This window comes from Trachypithecus francoisi, unplaced genomic scaffold (genome assembly GCF_009764315.1).
Source record: "Trachypithecus francoisi isolate TF-2019V2 unplaced genomic scaffold, Tfra_2.0 Lachesis_group12, whole genome shotgun sequence".
Classification (NCBI taxonomy): domain Eukaryota; kingdom Metazoa; phylum Chordata; class Mammalia; order Primates; family Cercopithecidae; genus Trachypithecus; species Trachypithecus francoisi.
The window spans coordinates 54,881,967-54,897,567 of NW_022681457.1; the positions used below are offsets into that span (position 1 = coordinate 54,881,967).

The window sequence follows — 15,601 nt, forward strand, 5'->3', positions numbered from 1 at the left end:
AATTACATCTTCTGTCAGTCAGGGCCTGAGAGGGTGGGGTTTTAAACGCTATCCAATCAGCGAAGCTGGGCTGGGAACTGTCCAATCAGGCACGCAGCTTGAGCGAAGAGGACGGCTTCCGGGATGTGGCGGGATTTGTCGGATCCTTTGTCTCTAGATGCAGCTGGAGTTCCAGGTCTCGTCTTTACTGCTCTGTGTCCTCTGCTGCTAGAGGCCCAGCCTGTGTGGCTCTGTGACCTGCAGGTATTGGGAATCCACAGCTAAGACGCCGGGACCCCCTGGAAGCCTAGAAATGGTGAGAGTGCGGAGTCCGACATCCGGAGAGAGGGGAAGGGCTGGTTGAAACCGGTGGGAAATGGCTGTGGCGGGACTCAGGCCTCCCTGTAGTCAGCTTCACAATCTGCGCCCCGAGTTCTCCTTGCCCGGCTCGGCCTCAGTCGCCTTCAGCCATAAGATGGCGGTTGCGCCGATAGCCGGGCCCCGGGGCGTCCTGTCTCTTCCCTGCATAGTGACTGTGCCCTTGCCTGGAGCCCTCTCTGGGGATCTCTGCATTCGCAGCGCCGCTTCTCTACCGGATTGTGCAGGGACTTATGGGAGGGTCGTCAGGGGAGAATCCTGACTTGGTTCATGAATGGGAAGAACTTTGTTCAGTGGGGTTCCCAGTTCCCATTTTCTCCTGTTAAAAGTTAATGGGAGTCACTGCAAAAATATTAAAAGAATTTAATCGAAGAATGGTTCTAGGCCGGGAGCTGTGGCTCACGCCTTTGATCCCAGCACTTTGGAAGGCCGAGGCGGGCGGATCACGAGGTCAGGAGATCAAGAACATCCTGGCTAACACCGTGAATCCCCGTCTCTACTAAAAATACAAAAAATGAGCCGGGCGTGGTGGCGGGCGTCTGTAGTCCCAGCTACCTAGGGGACTGAGGCAGGAAAATGGCTTGAACCCAGGAGGCAAAGCTTGCAGTGAGCCGAGATCGCGCCACTGCACTTCAGCCTGGCCGACAGAGCAAGACTGCCTCAAAATAAATAAATAAAATAAATAAATAATTTAATCAAAGAGTGGTTCTAGAATTGTAGAGCACCAGGCTGTGGTTTGTAGTTTGTGGTCTATGGGAGAGTCTTGAAAGAAAATCTTTTGTAAAATGCATGATGAAGAAAACCAAATTTAGTAATTGGTTAGGTACAGTTACGTGGTTTCTTAATTTGTACATTAAAGGTGAAAATTTCCTGGTTATGTAATTGGAGCTCAATTGGCAGTTTATAGTTGGTGAAGCCTGAATTTTGTTTCTCTTAATGTAGTAATTAAAAATAATGCGCCTGAGTTACATTTTTTAATTAAAGTAGGAACCCAGGGACTAGAGGCATGTCAGTCTAATTGCCTGCCACTTAATTATTTTCACACTCCACAGGGAACTGAATTTCTGCTGTATTTTTCACCTGGGTCCCAAGGAGGGTCTTAAGTCTAACCCCCATCCCTCATTACTCCAGCCTCATTCTGGCTTGCAGTAAGATACTAAATTTCCAATTTCTTCTGGAGTTCCCAAATGCCAGCTTTTCCTCCCTAATTCACGTTGTCATATATTTGTGTTTTTTTGTTTTTTGTTTTGTTTTGTTTTTAAGATGGAGTCTCGCGCTGTCTCCCAGGCTGAAGTGCAATGGCAGGATCTCTGCTCACCGCAACCTCCGCCTCCCGGATTTAAACAATTCTCCCGCCCCAGCCTCCCTAGTAGCTGGGATTATAGGCGTGCGCCATCATACCTGGCTAATTTTTGTGTTTTTTGTAAAGACGGGATTTCGCCACGTTGGACAGGCTGGTCTCGAACTCCTGACCTCGAGTGATCCGCCCGCATCGGCTTCCCAAAGTGCTGGGATTACAGGCATGAGCCACCGTGCCTGGCCACGTATTTTGTAGTGTACTTTTTATACCATATTTTAATTAATTATTTTTTGGCAAAGCATTAAATGGTGCTTTTTTTTTTTTTAACGGAGTTTCGCTCTTGTTGCCCAGGCTGCAGTGCAGTGGCAGATCTCGGCTCACCTCAACCTCCGCCTCCCGGGTTCAAGTGATTGTCCTGCCTCAGCCTTCAAGTAGCTGGGATTACAGGCATGTGCCACCATGCCCAGCTAATTTTGTATTTTTAATAGAGATGGGGTTTCTCCATGATGGTCAGGGTGGTCTCGAACTGCCATCCTCAGGTGATCTGCCCACCTTGGCCTCCCAAAGTGTGGGGATTACAGGTGTGAGCCACCACACCCAGACAAATGGTGCTTTTAAGAAGATTTGTTATCTGTTTGTAAATATTTTCTATGAAAAGAAAGCAAATAATAATCCCCTCACACTGTATTGCAAAAAATCTCAATGTGTTTTTTCCTTTTATCTTTTTAGGCACAGAGATATTATCAGAATTTTTTTGGGTCAGAGTTCCGCTTTGGAAAATTTATGGGGTGATATGTCCTCAGCCACCATTTAGTTTTTTCCTGGTCCTGGGTTTCAGTATTATCTGGGGATAAACTGAGATATCTGCCATGGTTATGTCAACTAGAGTGTCTAGTGGATATCAGCTCTGGTTTATTTTCTCCCATAGGACGACCTGAGATATGGAGTGTATCCTGTCAAGGGAGCAAGTGGATACCCTGAGGCTGAGAGGAATCTTCTGGAGTACTCTTATTTTGAAAAGGTAACCCCTTGATATGTTAAAATTGTCTCGGGACCAGCTTGACAAACATGGAGAAACCCCGTCTCTACTAAAAATACAAAAAACTTAGCTGGGCATGGTGGTGCATGCCTGAATTTCCAGCTATTCAGGGTTGCTGAGGCAGGACAATCACTTGAACCTGGGAGGAAGAGGTTGCGGTGAGCCGAGATCCTGCCATTGTACTCTAGCCTGGGCAACAAGAGTGAAACTCCGTCTCATAATAGTAATAATAATAATTATTGTAATAATGAATAAATTGTCTTCTACCAACCCAGCTTCCATTTCATGGAGATAAATTGCTTGTCAGCCAATCAGATGCTGGTAGTGAGGGGAAAACACAGAAATAATTTCTGCCCCCTGGATTCTGTAAGGGAGCAGGATAGTGAAATAAATATAGTAAAAGAAAAAGTAAAAAAAAAGTGAAAAGTATGTGACCAAAAAATAGTATCCCGAAAGACAAACAACAAAAACAACAACAAACTGACTCCAGTGAGATGGCGTAAGAGCTTGCAAAGTAAAATGCACCTGGGGCAGTCACCGAGAAATAGTGCAGTGTCTCCTGAATGGGTGATTCTTGAGCATGTAGGCGAACAGGAGTGGGTGGAGGATCTCTCCAGTGATTGAATGGCCTGACTTGAAACATGAGTCAGACACATCTGTTATTTAACCAGCACTGCCATTCCTGGATTTGTCCATCTTGAGACTTATTCACTTATTTTCATCTCAGTTTTTTAGCTGTAAGTTGCATTATATTAGTAGAGCTTGAAAGGTAGAAAAATATTTACAAAGAGCGTAAAAGATGTGGGTTTCAAAAAAATTAATCATATATTTAATTTGTCAAAAATTTTCGCTTACCTTTTTCTTTCCCAGAGTGAGTTTACAAATTTTCTCAGGTGTGGATTTTTATGGCTGGGTGATTTCAAACAGAATTTCAAGGCTTAGTTTTTAGAATGCTACCAAGAAAAAGAAGAGGAAAAATCTCTATTCCATTTTTGCTGTAGAAAATGAATACATTTCCACAAGAAAATGTGGTGGATAATTGGTGAGTTACATAGATTCATAAAAACATCAGTTCCTTTTTTTCTCAGGGTAAATTTTTGACAGCAAATATCTCTGTTTGAATTCTGTTACCTTGATTTCTGAGTTTTATGCTAAATTTTATGAGATGAAACTTGGTACTGCCTAGAAGTGTTTCCATGTGACTAAATGTTTTCTGCATGATTTTTAATGGAATTAATAAAATAATACATTTATTTTCTGAAAAATACTTTCACTTTTCTTATGAAGGTATAAAATGTAAGCACCTTAACATTTTCTTCCCTTTTATGAACACTGTGTTTGAGTAATTTTTTTGGATTTTTCAAACACTTAGTTTCAAAAACCAAGTGAGTAACTCTAACATGGAAATTAAAGTTTGAACCCAGTGACTCAGAGCTAAAGCTCATATTGAGACTGCAAAAGGAGGTTATCAAAGGTCCAGTTAGTTTTTTCTGGAGAGCCTCTCCTGCAGGTGTTCCAGCCTGCTCACTCAAGTCATGGAAGAAGCCTTTCTGCTGAGAGAAGCTACAGAGTCCTTTAAAGCTACAGGAAGATAAGTTAAGGTTAAGACAAAAGGGGACTGGGAGGGTCTTACTGACCATGAAGTTGTTATTGTTTTAAGGCAGTTTCTAGACTTTGTAATATGTTACAAGTTAGATTTCTGTTAAAAAATTTGAATTCCAGACTCAGGCGTGGTGGCTCATACCTGTAATCCCTGCACTTTGGGAGACCAAGGTGGGCAGATCACCTGAGGTCAGGAGTTTGAGACCAGCCCGACCAATATGGCGAAACCCCATCTCTACTAAAAATACAAAAATTAACTGGGCATGGTGGTGGGTTCCTGTAATCCCAGCTATTTTGGAGGCTGAGAGAGGAGAAATGGTTGAACCCAGGAGTCAGAGGTTGCAGTGAGCTGACACGGTGCCACTGCACTCCAGACTGGGTGACAGAGTGAGACTCCATTTCAAAAAAAAAAAAAAAATTGAATTCTAGAGCCGGGCATGGTAGCTCACATCTGTAATCCCAGGACTTTGTGAGGCTGAGGCAGGCATACCACCTGATGTCAGGAGTTCAAGACCAGCCTGACTAATATGGTGAAACCCCATCTCTACTAAAAATACAAAAATTATCCAGGTGTGGAGACGTACACCTGTAGTTCCAGCTACTTAGGAGGGTGAGACAGGAGAAATGCTTGAACCCAGGAGATAGAGGTTGCAGTGAGCCGAGATCATGCCACTGCACTCCAGCCTGGGCAATAGAACGAGAATCTGTCTCAAAAAAAAGAAAAAAAGAATTCAAAAAGAGGATTGCAACAGGAGGGATACCAATTATAAAAACTTTAAGGAATGCAATTTTAGGTAGACAAGGGCTTTTTTTCATAGAGTGGAGCCTACAAGATTAGAAAGAATGGAGGGGAATGGCAAATGGGGGGTTAAAAATCAGATTTCAGATCAGAATGTTTTATCCTGAAGTCAGCATGTTCTTAGGAGGCATATAGAATGACATGGTATAATGGCTCAGACTGAGGGTAGCTCAAAATTCAGTAGTCTGTGAAAAATTTTATTTAGATCACTGAAGACAAATACAGCTGACTCTTTTAATGAGAAAAAGAAGAAAAGGTGCCAAGTTTTTACCAAAAAAGGGTCCCAGTCCAAACCTCAAGAGAGGGTCCTTGGATTTCACTCTAGAGAAGAATTCTGGGTGAGTTCATAGAGTAAAATGAAAGCAAGTTTATTAAGAAAGTAAATAAATAAAAGAATTGCTTAATCCATAGGCAGAGCAGTCCAGAGGCCTACTGGTTGCCCATTTCATGGTTCTTTCTTTTTTTTTTGAGATGGAGTCTTGCTCTGTTGCGAGGCTGGAGTGCAGTGGCATGATCTCGACTCATAGCAGCTTCTGCCTCCCAGGTTCAAGCGATTCTCCTGCCTCAGCCTCCTGACTGACTGGGACTACAGCCGTCCACCACCACACCTAGCTAATTTATTTTTGTATTTTTAGTAGAGACGAGTTTCACCGTGATGGCCAGGATGGTCTCCATCTCTTGACCTCATGATCCACCTGCATCGGCCTCCCAAAGTGCCGGGATTATAGGCATGAGCCACTGCACCCGGCCGGTTATTTCTTGATTATATGCTAAACAAGGGGTGGATTATTATCCCAATTTTAAACCATATAGGGTAACTTCCTGATGTTTTTATGGCATTTGTAAACTGTCATGGCACTGGTGGGAGTATAGCAGTGAGGATGACCAGAGGTCACACACATTACCATCTTGGTTTTGTTGGGTTTTATGCTGCTTCTTTACTGCAAGCTGTTTTGCTAGCCAGGTCTTTATGATCTGTATTGTGTGCTGACCTCCTATCTTATCCTGTGACTTAGAATGCCTAACTATGTGGGAATTCAGCCCAGTAGGTCTCAGCCCTATTTTTTCCCACCCCCTATTCAAAATGGATTTGCCCTGGTTCAATACGCCTCTGACATTTCCCCCCTCTTTTGTACAAAAAAACCCCTTAATCATAAGGGTTGTAGAGGGATGAAAATTCATCTTCTGTAACTACTTCATGCTGTATTGGGGCGATGATATTCTTCCTTAACTATTAGAGTCTTTTGTATTTCAGGTAGACAGGAGCTCAGTCAAAACTCATCAGTATGGTGAGGGCCATTCGTAACTCTGAGTTTCAAAAAAGGGGTTATCTCTAAGATTAATTAGTGTTTAAGAAAACATCTAGGTTGGGTAGGTTGGGCGTGGTAGCTCACGCCTGTAATCCCAGCACTTTGGGAGGCTGAGGTGGGCGGGTCGCTTGAGGTCAGGAGTTCAAGACCAGCCTGGCCAACGTGACGAAACCCTGTCTCTACCAAAAATACAAAACATTAGCCAGGCGTGGTGGGGCATGCCTATAATCCCAGGTACTCGGGAGGCTGAGGCAGGAGAATCACTTGAACCTGGGAGGCAGAGGTTGCAGTGAGCCAAGATTGTGCCACTGCACTCTAGTCTGGGTGACAGGGAGACTCCATCTCAAAAAACAAAACAAAACAAAAGAATAGAAAACATCCAGAAAGTTTATCCTGCATTTCTGCACAAAAAGTACAACTGCAATATATTTTACAAGTTCAGGCAGCCGCTTCTTGGTAGCAAAAGGATGGTTTCCCAAAGTCCCATCAGCTCTCAAGTTTCCCCTTTTGGAAGGGAAAAAGCTCCTCATACCCTGTGGTCCTATAGATGCCTAATTCTGTCACTCATAGGCACCAGCAAAGAGTACAAGACAGATTAATCTAAAAGAATAGCAATTAACATCCAGTAATATGAAACCAGTTCTTAGCTGAGAGGAACTTTGCTGAGAGGGATCTCTAACCTAAATCTTAGGAAGGACTATAACCTTCCTAAGTATCCTTGCCTTCTTTGAGGCTCCTTTAACCCACGCTGTCTTAGAAGAGACTCTGACTTTCCTAAGTTGTGCCTCCAACCTAATCTCATCCTTTACCCAGGTATAGGGACTCAAAGTCAGCCAATTGGTATCCACAGTAATTTCTTGGGGGAGGGACAGAGAGGTCTCTTTAGTATAGTCCTTTTGTGGTTGCCAGGAAAATGTTACCAGAAAGAAGTCTTGATCCAGACCCCAAGAGAGGGTTCTTGTATCTTGCTCAAGAAAGAATTCAGGGCAAGTCATAAAATGAAAGCAAATTTATTAAGTGAAGAAATAAAAGAAATGGCTTTCTCAATAGGCTGGTTGTGTATTTTTATGGTTATTTAAAATTATATGCTAAATAAAGGGTGGATTATTTATATATCTCCTTTCTAGACCTTTATGATGTAACATCCTGATGTTGCCATGGCATTTGTAACCTCTCATGGCACTGATGGGAGGGTAGCAGGAGAATGACCAGAGGTCACTCTCATCACCATCTTGGTTTTGGTGGCTTTTATCCCGCTTCTTTACTGCAAGCTTTTTTATCAGCCAGGTCTTTGTGACCTGTATCTTGTGCTGACCTCCTATCTCATCTTGTGACTTAGAATGCGTAACCATCTGGAAATGCAGCCCGGTAGGTCTCAGCCTTATTTTACTCAGCCCCTATTCAAAATGGAGGCTGTGTACCTCTGACAGATTCTGTGTCTGGCTATGTAATAAATAAGAAAAGAGAGCACCATCTAAGTCATAATGGGAAGGGTATTTCTTTCCATAAACTGTTCTTGTCGTACACATTTCTTCCATTTGACTTTTCATCAGTTGTGTATTTTATAATAAACTGGTAAACATAACTACAGTGTTTTCCTGAGTTCTGTGAGTAGCTCGATCAGATAATTGAACTTGAGAAAAGGCTCGGGAGTCCCCAATGTTTAAACAGTAGCTCAGACACACAGATGGGCCTATGGGGTTTGTGACTGGCATCTGCAGTGAGGACAGTGTTGTGAGACTGAGCCCTGGAATCCGGGTCTGTGCTGACTCTGGGTGGTGTCAGAATTCAAATGTTACACATTGAGTTGGTGTTAGAGAATTGCTTGGTGTTCAGCAAACTCTACAGATTTGGTGCCAGAAGAAAGATATCACAGAGGCCTGGCCTGCAATGGAACTCTAGGTATCTGAAAATGGAAGGCTCTGCTCTCCTGTACACAGACTGTCCCACTGTCCATTGTCCTGTGATTCCAGGTCTCCTCTTAGGGTGAGAGAATGAAAACTCAGAGGAAAGGAGCTCTAATGACACACTCCCTTCTCTCACAGCTGCCACCACAGGATTCCCACCCACTCACAAACACACCCATTAGACATTGATGTGTCCACAGTCCTCCCAGGACTAGGCACCATCAGGAACTTCACCACAGCATTTTTGATCCTAGGGTTTCTTGCCAAAAAGCCACAAAAGTGTCTACAAGTCTCCTGGCATATCCCCACCTCCAGACACTGAATATGCAGCAGTAACCTGTTTTCTCCATCTACCTAGCAGTGTGGAGCACCTGTTCATAATCTCATCTACCTGCATGGACACAGAAATAAATCAGAGTACAGCCCCACCGGGGCCACTATCTGTAGAACAAACAGTTCTTTCCAGTTACACTGCGCTCTTCTGCACTCATGGGTTTTTCTTTTCTTAACTTTTCTTTTTGGTTCAGGAATACGCATGCAGGTTTGTTATACAGGTAAAATTGTTTCATGGGGGTTTGGTGTAGATTATTTTGTCAGTGAGTTCCTAAGCCTAGCACCAAAGAGGTATTTTTTTTCTGATCCTCTTTGTCCTTTCCTCCTTCATCCTCAACTAGGCCTCTGTGACTGTTCCTCCTTTGTGTCCGTGCGTTCTTATTATTTAGCTCTTCCTTACAAATGATGACATGCATTTGGTTTTCTGTTTTGCATTAATTTTCTAAGAATAATGGTCTCCAACTCCATCCATGTTGCTGCAAAGGACTTAATCTTGGTGTTTTTTGTTTGTTTGCTTGTTTTTTGAGACAAATTTTTTTTTTTTTTTTTTGAGACGTAGTTTTGCTCTTGTTGTCCAGGCTGGAGTGCAATGGTGCGATCTTGGCTCACTGAAACCTTAGCCTCCCAGGTTGTAGCAATTCTGCCTCAGCCTCCCAAGTAGCTGGGACTACAGGTGTACCCCACCAAGCCCCACTAATTTTTGTATTTTTAGTAGAGACGAGGTTTCACCATGTTGGTCAGGATGGTCTCGATTTCCTGACCTTGTGATCTGCCCACTTTGGTTCCCAAAGTGCTGGGATTACAGACATAAGCCACCGCGGCCCAGCCAGACGAATTCTTACTCTGTTGCTGAGGCTGGAATGCAGTGGCGTGATCTCTGCTCGCTGCAACCTCTGCCTCCCAAGTTCAAGTGATTCCCCTGCCTCAGCCTCCTGAATAGCTGGGATTACAGGTACTTGCCATGACGCCCATCTAATTTTTTGTATTTTTAGTAGAGACGGGGTTTTAGTATATTGGCCAGGTTGGTCTCGAACTCCTGATCTCAAGTAATCCACCTGCGTTGGCCTCCCAAAGTGCTGGGATTACAGGCATGAGCCACAGCACCCAGCTTTGTGTTGTTTTTATATGGCCACATATAAAATGATTTTTATGTACCATATTTTACTTTGATTAAATCTTTATTTTGTTTTTTGGAGACAGTGTCTCACTCTGTCACACAGGATGGAGTGCAATGGTGCAATCTTGGCTCACTTCAGCCTCCATCTCCAAGGCTCAAGGCTTAAGGAATCCTCCTACCTCAGCCCCTTAAAGTAACTGGAACTATAGGCTCACACCATCACACCTAATTTTTCTTTTATTTTTTGTAGAGATGTAGCTTTTCCATGTTGCCCAGGTTGGTCTTTAACTCTTGAGCTAAGGCATTCCATCTGCCTTAATCTCCTAAAGCACTGGGATTACAAGTGTGAGCCACCTCATGCTACCATACTATATTTTCAATCTAGTCTACCAACAATAGGCAATTAGGTTTATTCCATGTCTTTGTTATTGTTGACAGTGGTGAAATGAACATACATGTTTTAAGTTTTGCATTTAAGTCTTCAATTCACGTTGAGTTGATTTTTATGTATAGTGTAAGGAAGGGGACCAGTTTCAATCTTCTACATAGTGCTAACTAGTTATTCCAGTACCATTTATTAAATACGGATTTCTTTTCACATTCCTGTCAGGTTTATCAAAGATCAGATGTTTGGAGGTGTGTGGCATTATTTCTGGGCTCTCTATTCTGTTCCATTGTTCTATGAATCTGTTTTTACACCAGTATAATGCTGCTTTGATTACTGTAATGTAGTTTGAAGGGGGGCAATGTAATGCTTCCAGCTTCATTCTTTTTTTTTTGAGACATTTGTCTCACATGGTTTCCCAGGCTGGAGTGCTGTGCCATGATCTCAGCATACTGTAACCTCCACCTCCCGGGTTCAAGCTATTCTCCTGCCTCACCCTCCTAAGTAGCTGGGATTACAAGTGCACGCCACCACGCCTGGCTAATTTTTGTATTTTTGGTAGAGATGGTTTTTTTTTTTTTTTTTTTTTTTTTGAGGTGGAGTCTTGCTCTGTCGCCCAGGCTGGAGTGCAGTGGCCGGATCTCAGCTCACTGCAAGCTCTGCCTCCCGGGTTCCCGCCATTCTCCTGCCTCAGCCTCCCAAGTAGCTGGGAGTACAGGCGCCCGCCACCTCGCCCGGCTAGTTTTTTGTATTTTTAGTAGAGACGGGGTTTCACTGTGTTCGCCAGGATGGTCTCGATCTCCTGACCTTGTGATCCGCCTGTCTCGGCCTCCCAAAGTGCTGGGATTACAGGCTTGAGCCACCGCGCCCGGCCAGTAGAGATGGGTTTTACTGTGTTGGTCAGACTGGTCTTGAACTCCTGACCTCATGATCCACCCGCCTCGGACTCCCAAAGTGGTGGGATTACAGGCGTGAGCCACCATGCCTGGACTATTGAAAGCTTTTTAAACATCTATTGAAATAACTTTGTGGTTTTTATCTTTAGTTCTGTTTATGTGATGAGTAACATTTATTGTGTGTGGAACCAACCTTTTATTTCAGAGATACAACCAAGTTGATCATAGTGCATTAGCTTTTTGATGTTCTCCTAGATTCGGTTTGCCAGTATTTTGTTGAGGATATTTTCATCAATGTTCATTAAGAATATTGGCCTCACGTTTTCTGTTTTTTGTTTTATATTTGCCAGAATTTGGTATCAGAATAATGTTACTTTTACAGAATAAGTTGGAAAGAAGTCCCCTTTTCTCAATCTTTTGAAATAATATTAGAAGTGGTACCAACTCTTATTTTTACATCTGGTGGAATTCAGCTGCAAATTTTTCTGATTCTTTGATGTTTTTGGTGGGTAGGCTATTTATTACTAACTCAGTTTTGGAGCTTGTTATTGGTCTATTCAGGGATTCAATTTCTTATTTGTTCAGTCTTTGGAGGATGTATCTTTGCTCCAAGGTTACGATCCGCAAGCTTGGCCCAGATGAATTCTCTACTGATATTCATGTTGCCTCAGTTTTTTTCTTTTAGGTAGACATATTACTTAGAATGTGCTAGAGCAGCCTGTATGAAAGGATCTCTCCTTTGATTGTACTCTGCTTGCTGTAACACCCAAGGATGCAGAGTCAGGTTGATCCCACCTAGAATCTGCACATAAGTTCTGGCCTTTGCCTGGGATTTACAAGACAGGGCCAGACTTTGGATTGAGAATTTACTGAAAACCAACAGAAGGCATTTTCTGTATTATGAGATGTCAGTGTAGAAATCTTAAATCCCCCATTTGAGAGTGTGGCTCTTTAAGCTTTTCAGTCTTGTTCAGTGACCTGCTACAGTTTGTGAGAGGCTCCAGGTGTAAATAGAATCTGATGACAGAACCTGTAAGTGTAAACAAGCATCTTAGGAGTGAGAGATCAAGGCCACAAAGGATCCAGAGCCTTAGTGTTCTCGTCCATCTTCTTACCCAAAAGCTAGCAAATCAGGATAGGGGATCCAAGTTCCGGAGCTCCACCAAGGCAGTTCCATTTTCTATTTAGAATCGACCTGAGTTTCTCCAGCCTGGCTTATCACTGGGCCATCAGCCCTGGGTCATTGGGAACCCTCTCCTAATCATCTGGGTGTCCTTAAGACATTTGAGGATGTCAAGGGTAAAATTACATCAGGCTAACAAGAATGATTAATTCTGTTTCTGTCTGGTTGTAAGAGAAAGAAGACGTCCTGTGTTTTTTTCTCCCTCATAACAATCAAGAGATAACATCGGTTGTTACCCAGATGAGAGTTTCTCAAGTTTTCTGGTACTGGGGTGAAAGACAGAGGAGGTCTGGTGACCCAAACAAACTAATTGCTTCCTTTTCATATGGTCATTCAAAAAAATGGATGAAGCAGTCAAGGTCCCTACCATCCAGGAAATTTTAGTCTAGACCAGCAACTGGTTACAAGCTTGAATTAAGCATTAGATGGTTGGTACAATGAATAGATGTGTGCAAAAACAACTTGGGACACTTCTTTTTAATATTGTTGTGACTTCTGAAGTTATCACCTGAAAGTATATTTACGCACTGAAGAGTTACTGTTATTTGTGTTTCTTTTACTTTTCTAAGAATACATATTTATCTTCTAATAAAATTATCCTAGAAAACTTTAAAATTTAAACATTTAAATTGCTTATTAGTATATGTTATAAAATTGACAGCAGTGGCAAAAATAGATTGTGTTGCATAACTCTGGGATTTAAGGGTTTTTTTTTTTTTTTTTTTTTGAGACAGAGTCTCGCTCTGCCCCCAGGCTGGAGTGCAGTGGCCGGATCTCAGCTCACTGCAAGCTCCGCCTCCCGGTTCACGCCATTCTCCTGCCTCAGCCTCCCGAGTAGCTGGGACTACAGGCGCCCGCCACCTCGCCCAGCTAATTTTTTTGTATTTTTAGTAGAGACGGGGTTTCACCATGTTAGCCAGGATGGTTTCGATCTCCTGACCTCGTGATCCGCCCGTCTCGGCCTCCCAAAGTGCTGGGATTACAGGCTTGAGCCACCGCGCCCGGCCGGGGTTTTTTTTTTTCCTTTTTTTCATTTTTCTTTTTTTTCTTTTTTTTATTGTACTTTAAGTTCTAGGGTACATGTGCATAACGTGCAGGTTTGTTACATATGTATACTTGTGCCATGTTGGTGTGCTGCACCCATCAACTCATCAGCACCCATCAATTCATCATTTATATCAGGTATAACTCCCAATGCAATCCCTCCACCCTCCCCCTTCCCCATGATAGGCCCCGATGTGTGATGTTCCCCTTCCGAGTCCAAGTGATCTCATTGTTCAGTTCCCACCTATGAGTGAGAACATGCGGTGTTTGGTTTTCTGTTCTTGTGATAGTTTGCTAAGAATGATGGTTTCCAGCTGCATCCCTGTCCCTACAAAGGATACAAACTCATCCTTTTTTATGGCTGCATAATATTCCATGGTGTATATGTGCCACATTTTCTTAATCCAGTCTGTCACAGATGGACATTTGGGTTGATTCCAAGTCTTTGCTATTGTGAATAGTGCCGCAATAAACATACGTGGGCATGTGTCTTTATAGCAGCATGATTTATAATCCTTTGGGTATATACCCAATAGTGGGATGGCTGGGTCATATGGTACATCTAGTTCTAGATCCTTGAGGAATCGCCATACTGTTTTCCATAATGGTTGAACTAGTTTACAATCCCACCAACAGTGTAAAAGTGTTCCTATTTCTCCACATCCTCTCCAGCACCTGTTGTTTCCTGACTTTTTAATGATTGCCATTCTAACTGGTGTGAGATGGTATCTCATTGTGGTTTTGATTTGCATTTCTCTGATGGCCAGTGATGATGAGCATTTTTTCATGTGTCTGTTGGCTGTATGAAGTCTTCTTTTGAGAAATGTCTGTTCATATCCTTTCCCCACTTTTTGATGGGGTTTTTTTTTCTTGTAATTTGTTTGAGTTCTTTGTAGGTTCTGGATATTAGCCCTTTGTCAGATGAGTAGATTGCAAAAATTTTCTCCCATTCTGTAGGTTGCCTGTTCACTCTGATGGTAGTTTCTTTTGCTATGCAGAAGCTCTTTAGTTTAATGAGATCCCATTTGTCAATTTTGGCTTTTGCTGCCGTTGCTTTTGGTGTTTTAGACATGAAGTCCTTGCCCATGCCTATGTCCTGAACGGTACTACCTAGGTTTTCTTCTAGGGTTTTTATGGTATTAGGTCTAACATTTAAGTCTCTAATCCATCTTGAATTAATTTTTGTATAAGGAGTAAGGAAAGGATCCAGTTTCAGCTTTCTACTTATGGCTAGCCAATTTTCCCAGCACCATTTATGAAATAGGGAGTCCTTTCCCCATTTCTTGTTTCTCTCAGGTTTGTCAAAGATCAGATGGCTGTAGATGTGTGGTATTATTTCTGAGGACTCTGTTCTGTTCCATTGGTCTATATCTCTGTTTTGGTACCAGTACCATGCTGTTTTGGTTACTGTAGCCTTGTAGTATAGTTTGAAGTCAGGTAGCGTGATGCCTCCAGCTTTGTTCTTTTGACTTAGGATTGTCTTGGCAATGCGGGCTCTTTTTTGGTTCCATATGAACTTTAAAGCCGTTTTTTCCAGTTCTGTGAAGAAAGTCATTGGTAGCTTGATGGGGATGGCATTGAATCTATAAATAACCTTGGGCAGTATGGCCATTTTCACGATATTGATTCTTCCTATCCATGAGCATGGTATGTTCTTCCATTTGTTTGTGTCCTCTTTGATTTCACTGAGCAGTGGTTTGTAGTTCTCCTTGAAGAGGTCCTTTACATCCCTTGTAAGTTAGATTCCTAGGTATTTTATTCTCTTTGAAGCAATTGTGAATGGAAGTTCATTCATGATTTGGCTCTCTGTTTGTCTGTTACTGGTGTATAAGAATGCTTGTGATTTTTGCACATTAATTTTGTATCCTGAGACTTTGCTGAAGTTGCTTATCAGCTTAAGGAGAAGTTGGGCTGAGACAATAGGGTTTTCTAAATATACAATCATGTCGTCTGCAAACAGGGACAATTTGACTTCTTCTTTTCCTAACTGGATACCCTTGATTTATTTCTCTTGCCTGATTGCCCTAGCCAGAACTTCCAAGACTATGTTGAATAGGAGTGGTGAGAGAGGGCATCCCTGTCTTGTGCCAGTTTTCAAAGGAATTTTCCAGTTTTTGCCCATTCAGTATGATATTGGCTGTGGGTTTGTCCTAAATAGCTCTTATTATTTTGAAGTAAGTTCCATCAATACCGAATTTATTGAGCGTTTTTAGCATGAAGGGCTGTTGAATTTTGTCAAAAGCCTTTTCTGCATCTATTGAGATAATCATGTGGTTCCTGTCTTTGGTTCTGTTTATATGCTGGATTACGTTTATTGATTTGCGAATGT

At 42.5% G+C, this 15,601-nt stretch overlaps 3 protein-coding genes across 3 annotated transcripts in view; all 3 read left to right on the forward strand.

Annotated features, from left to right (window-relative positions):
• Positions 1 to 15,601, forward strand: part of LOC117093721 (zinc finger protein 100-like) — a 566,997-nt gene that overhangs the window by 314,216 nt on the left and 237,180 nt on the right.
• The window catches only part of LOC117093751 (zinc finger protein 708-like), a 36,827-nt gene continuing 21,384 nt past the window's right edge, over positions 159 to 15,601 (forward strand). Inside the window, 2 exon segments of the mRNA XM_033229265.1 lie at positions 159 to 295; positions 2,586 to 2,678. Of these exon segments, the coding sequence (XP_033085156.1) occupies positions 293 to 295; positions 2,586 to 2,678 (96 nt within the window). The 5' untranslated portion in view covers positions 159 to 292.
• LOC117093717 (zinc finger protein 429-like) overlaps positions 203 to 15,601 on the forward strand; it is a 412,022-nt gene continuing 396,623 nt past the window's right edge. Inside the window, 1 exon segment of the mRNA XM_033229237.1 lies at positions 203 to 295. Within this exon segment, the coding sequence (XP_033085128.1) occupies positions 293 to 295 (3 nt within the window). The 5' untranslated portion in view covers positions 203 to 292.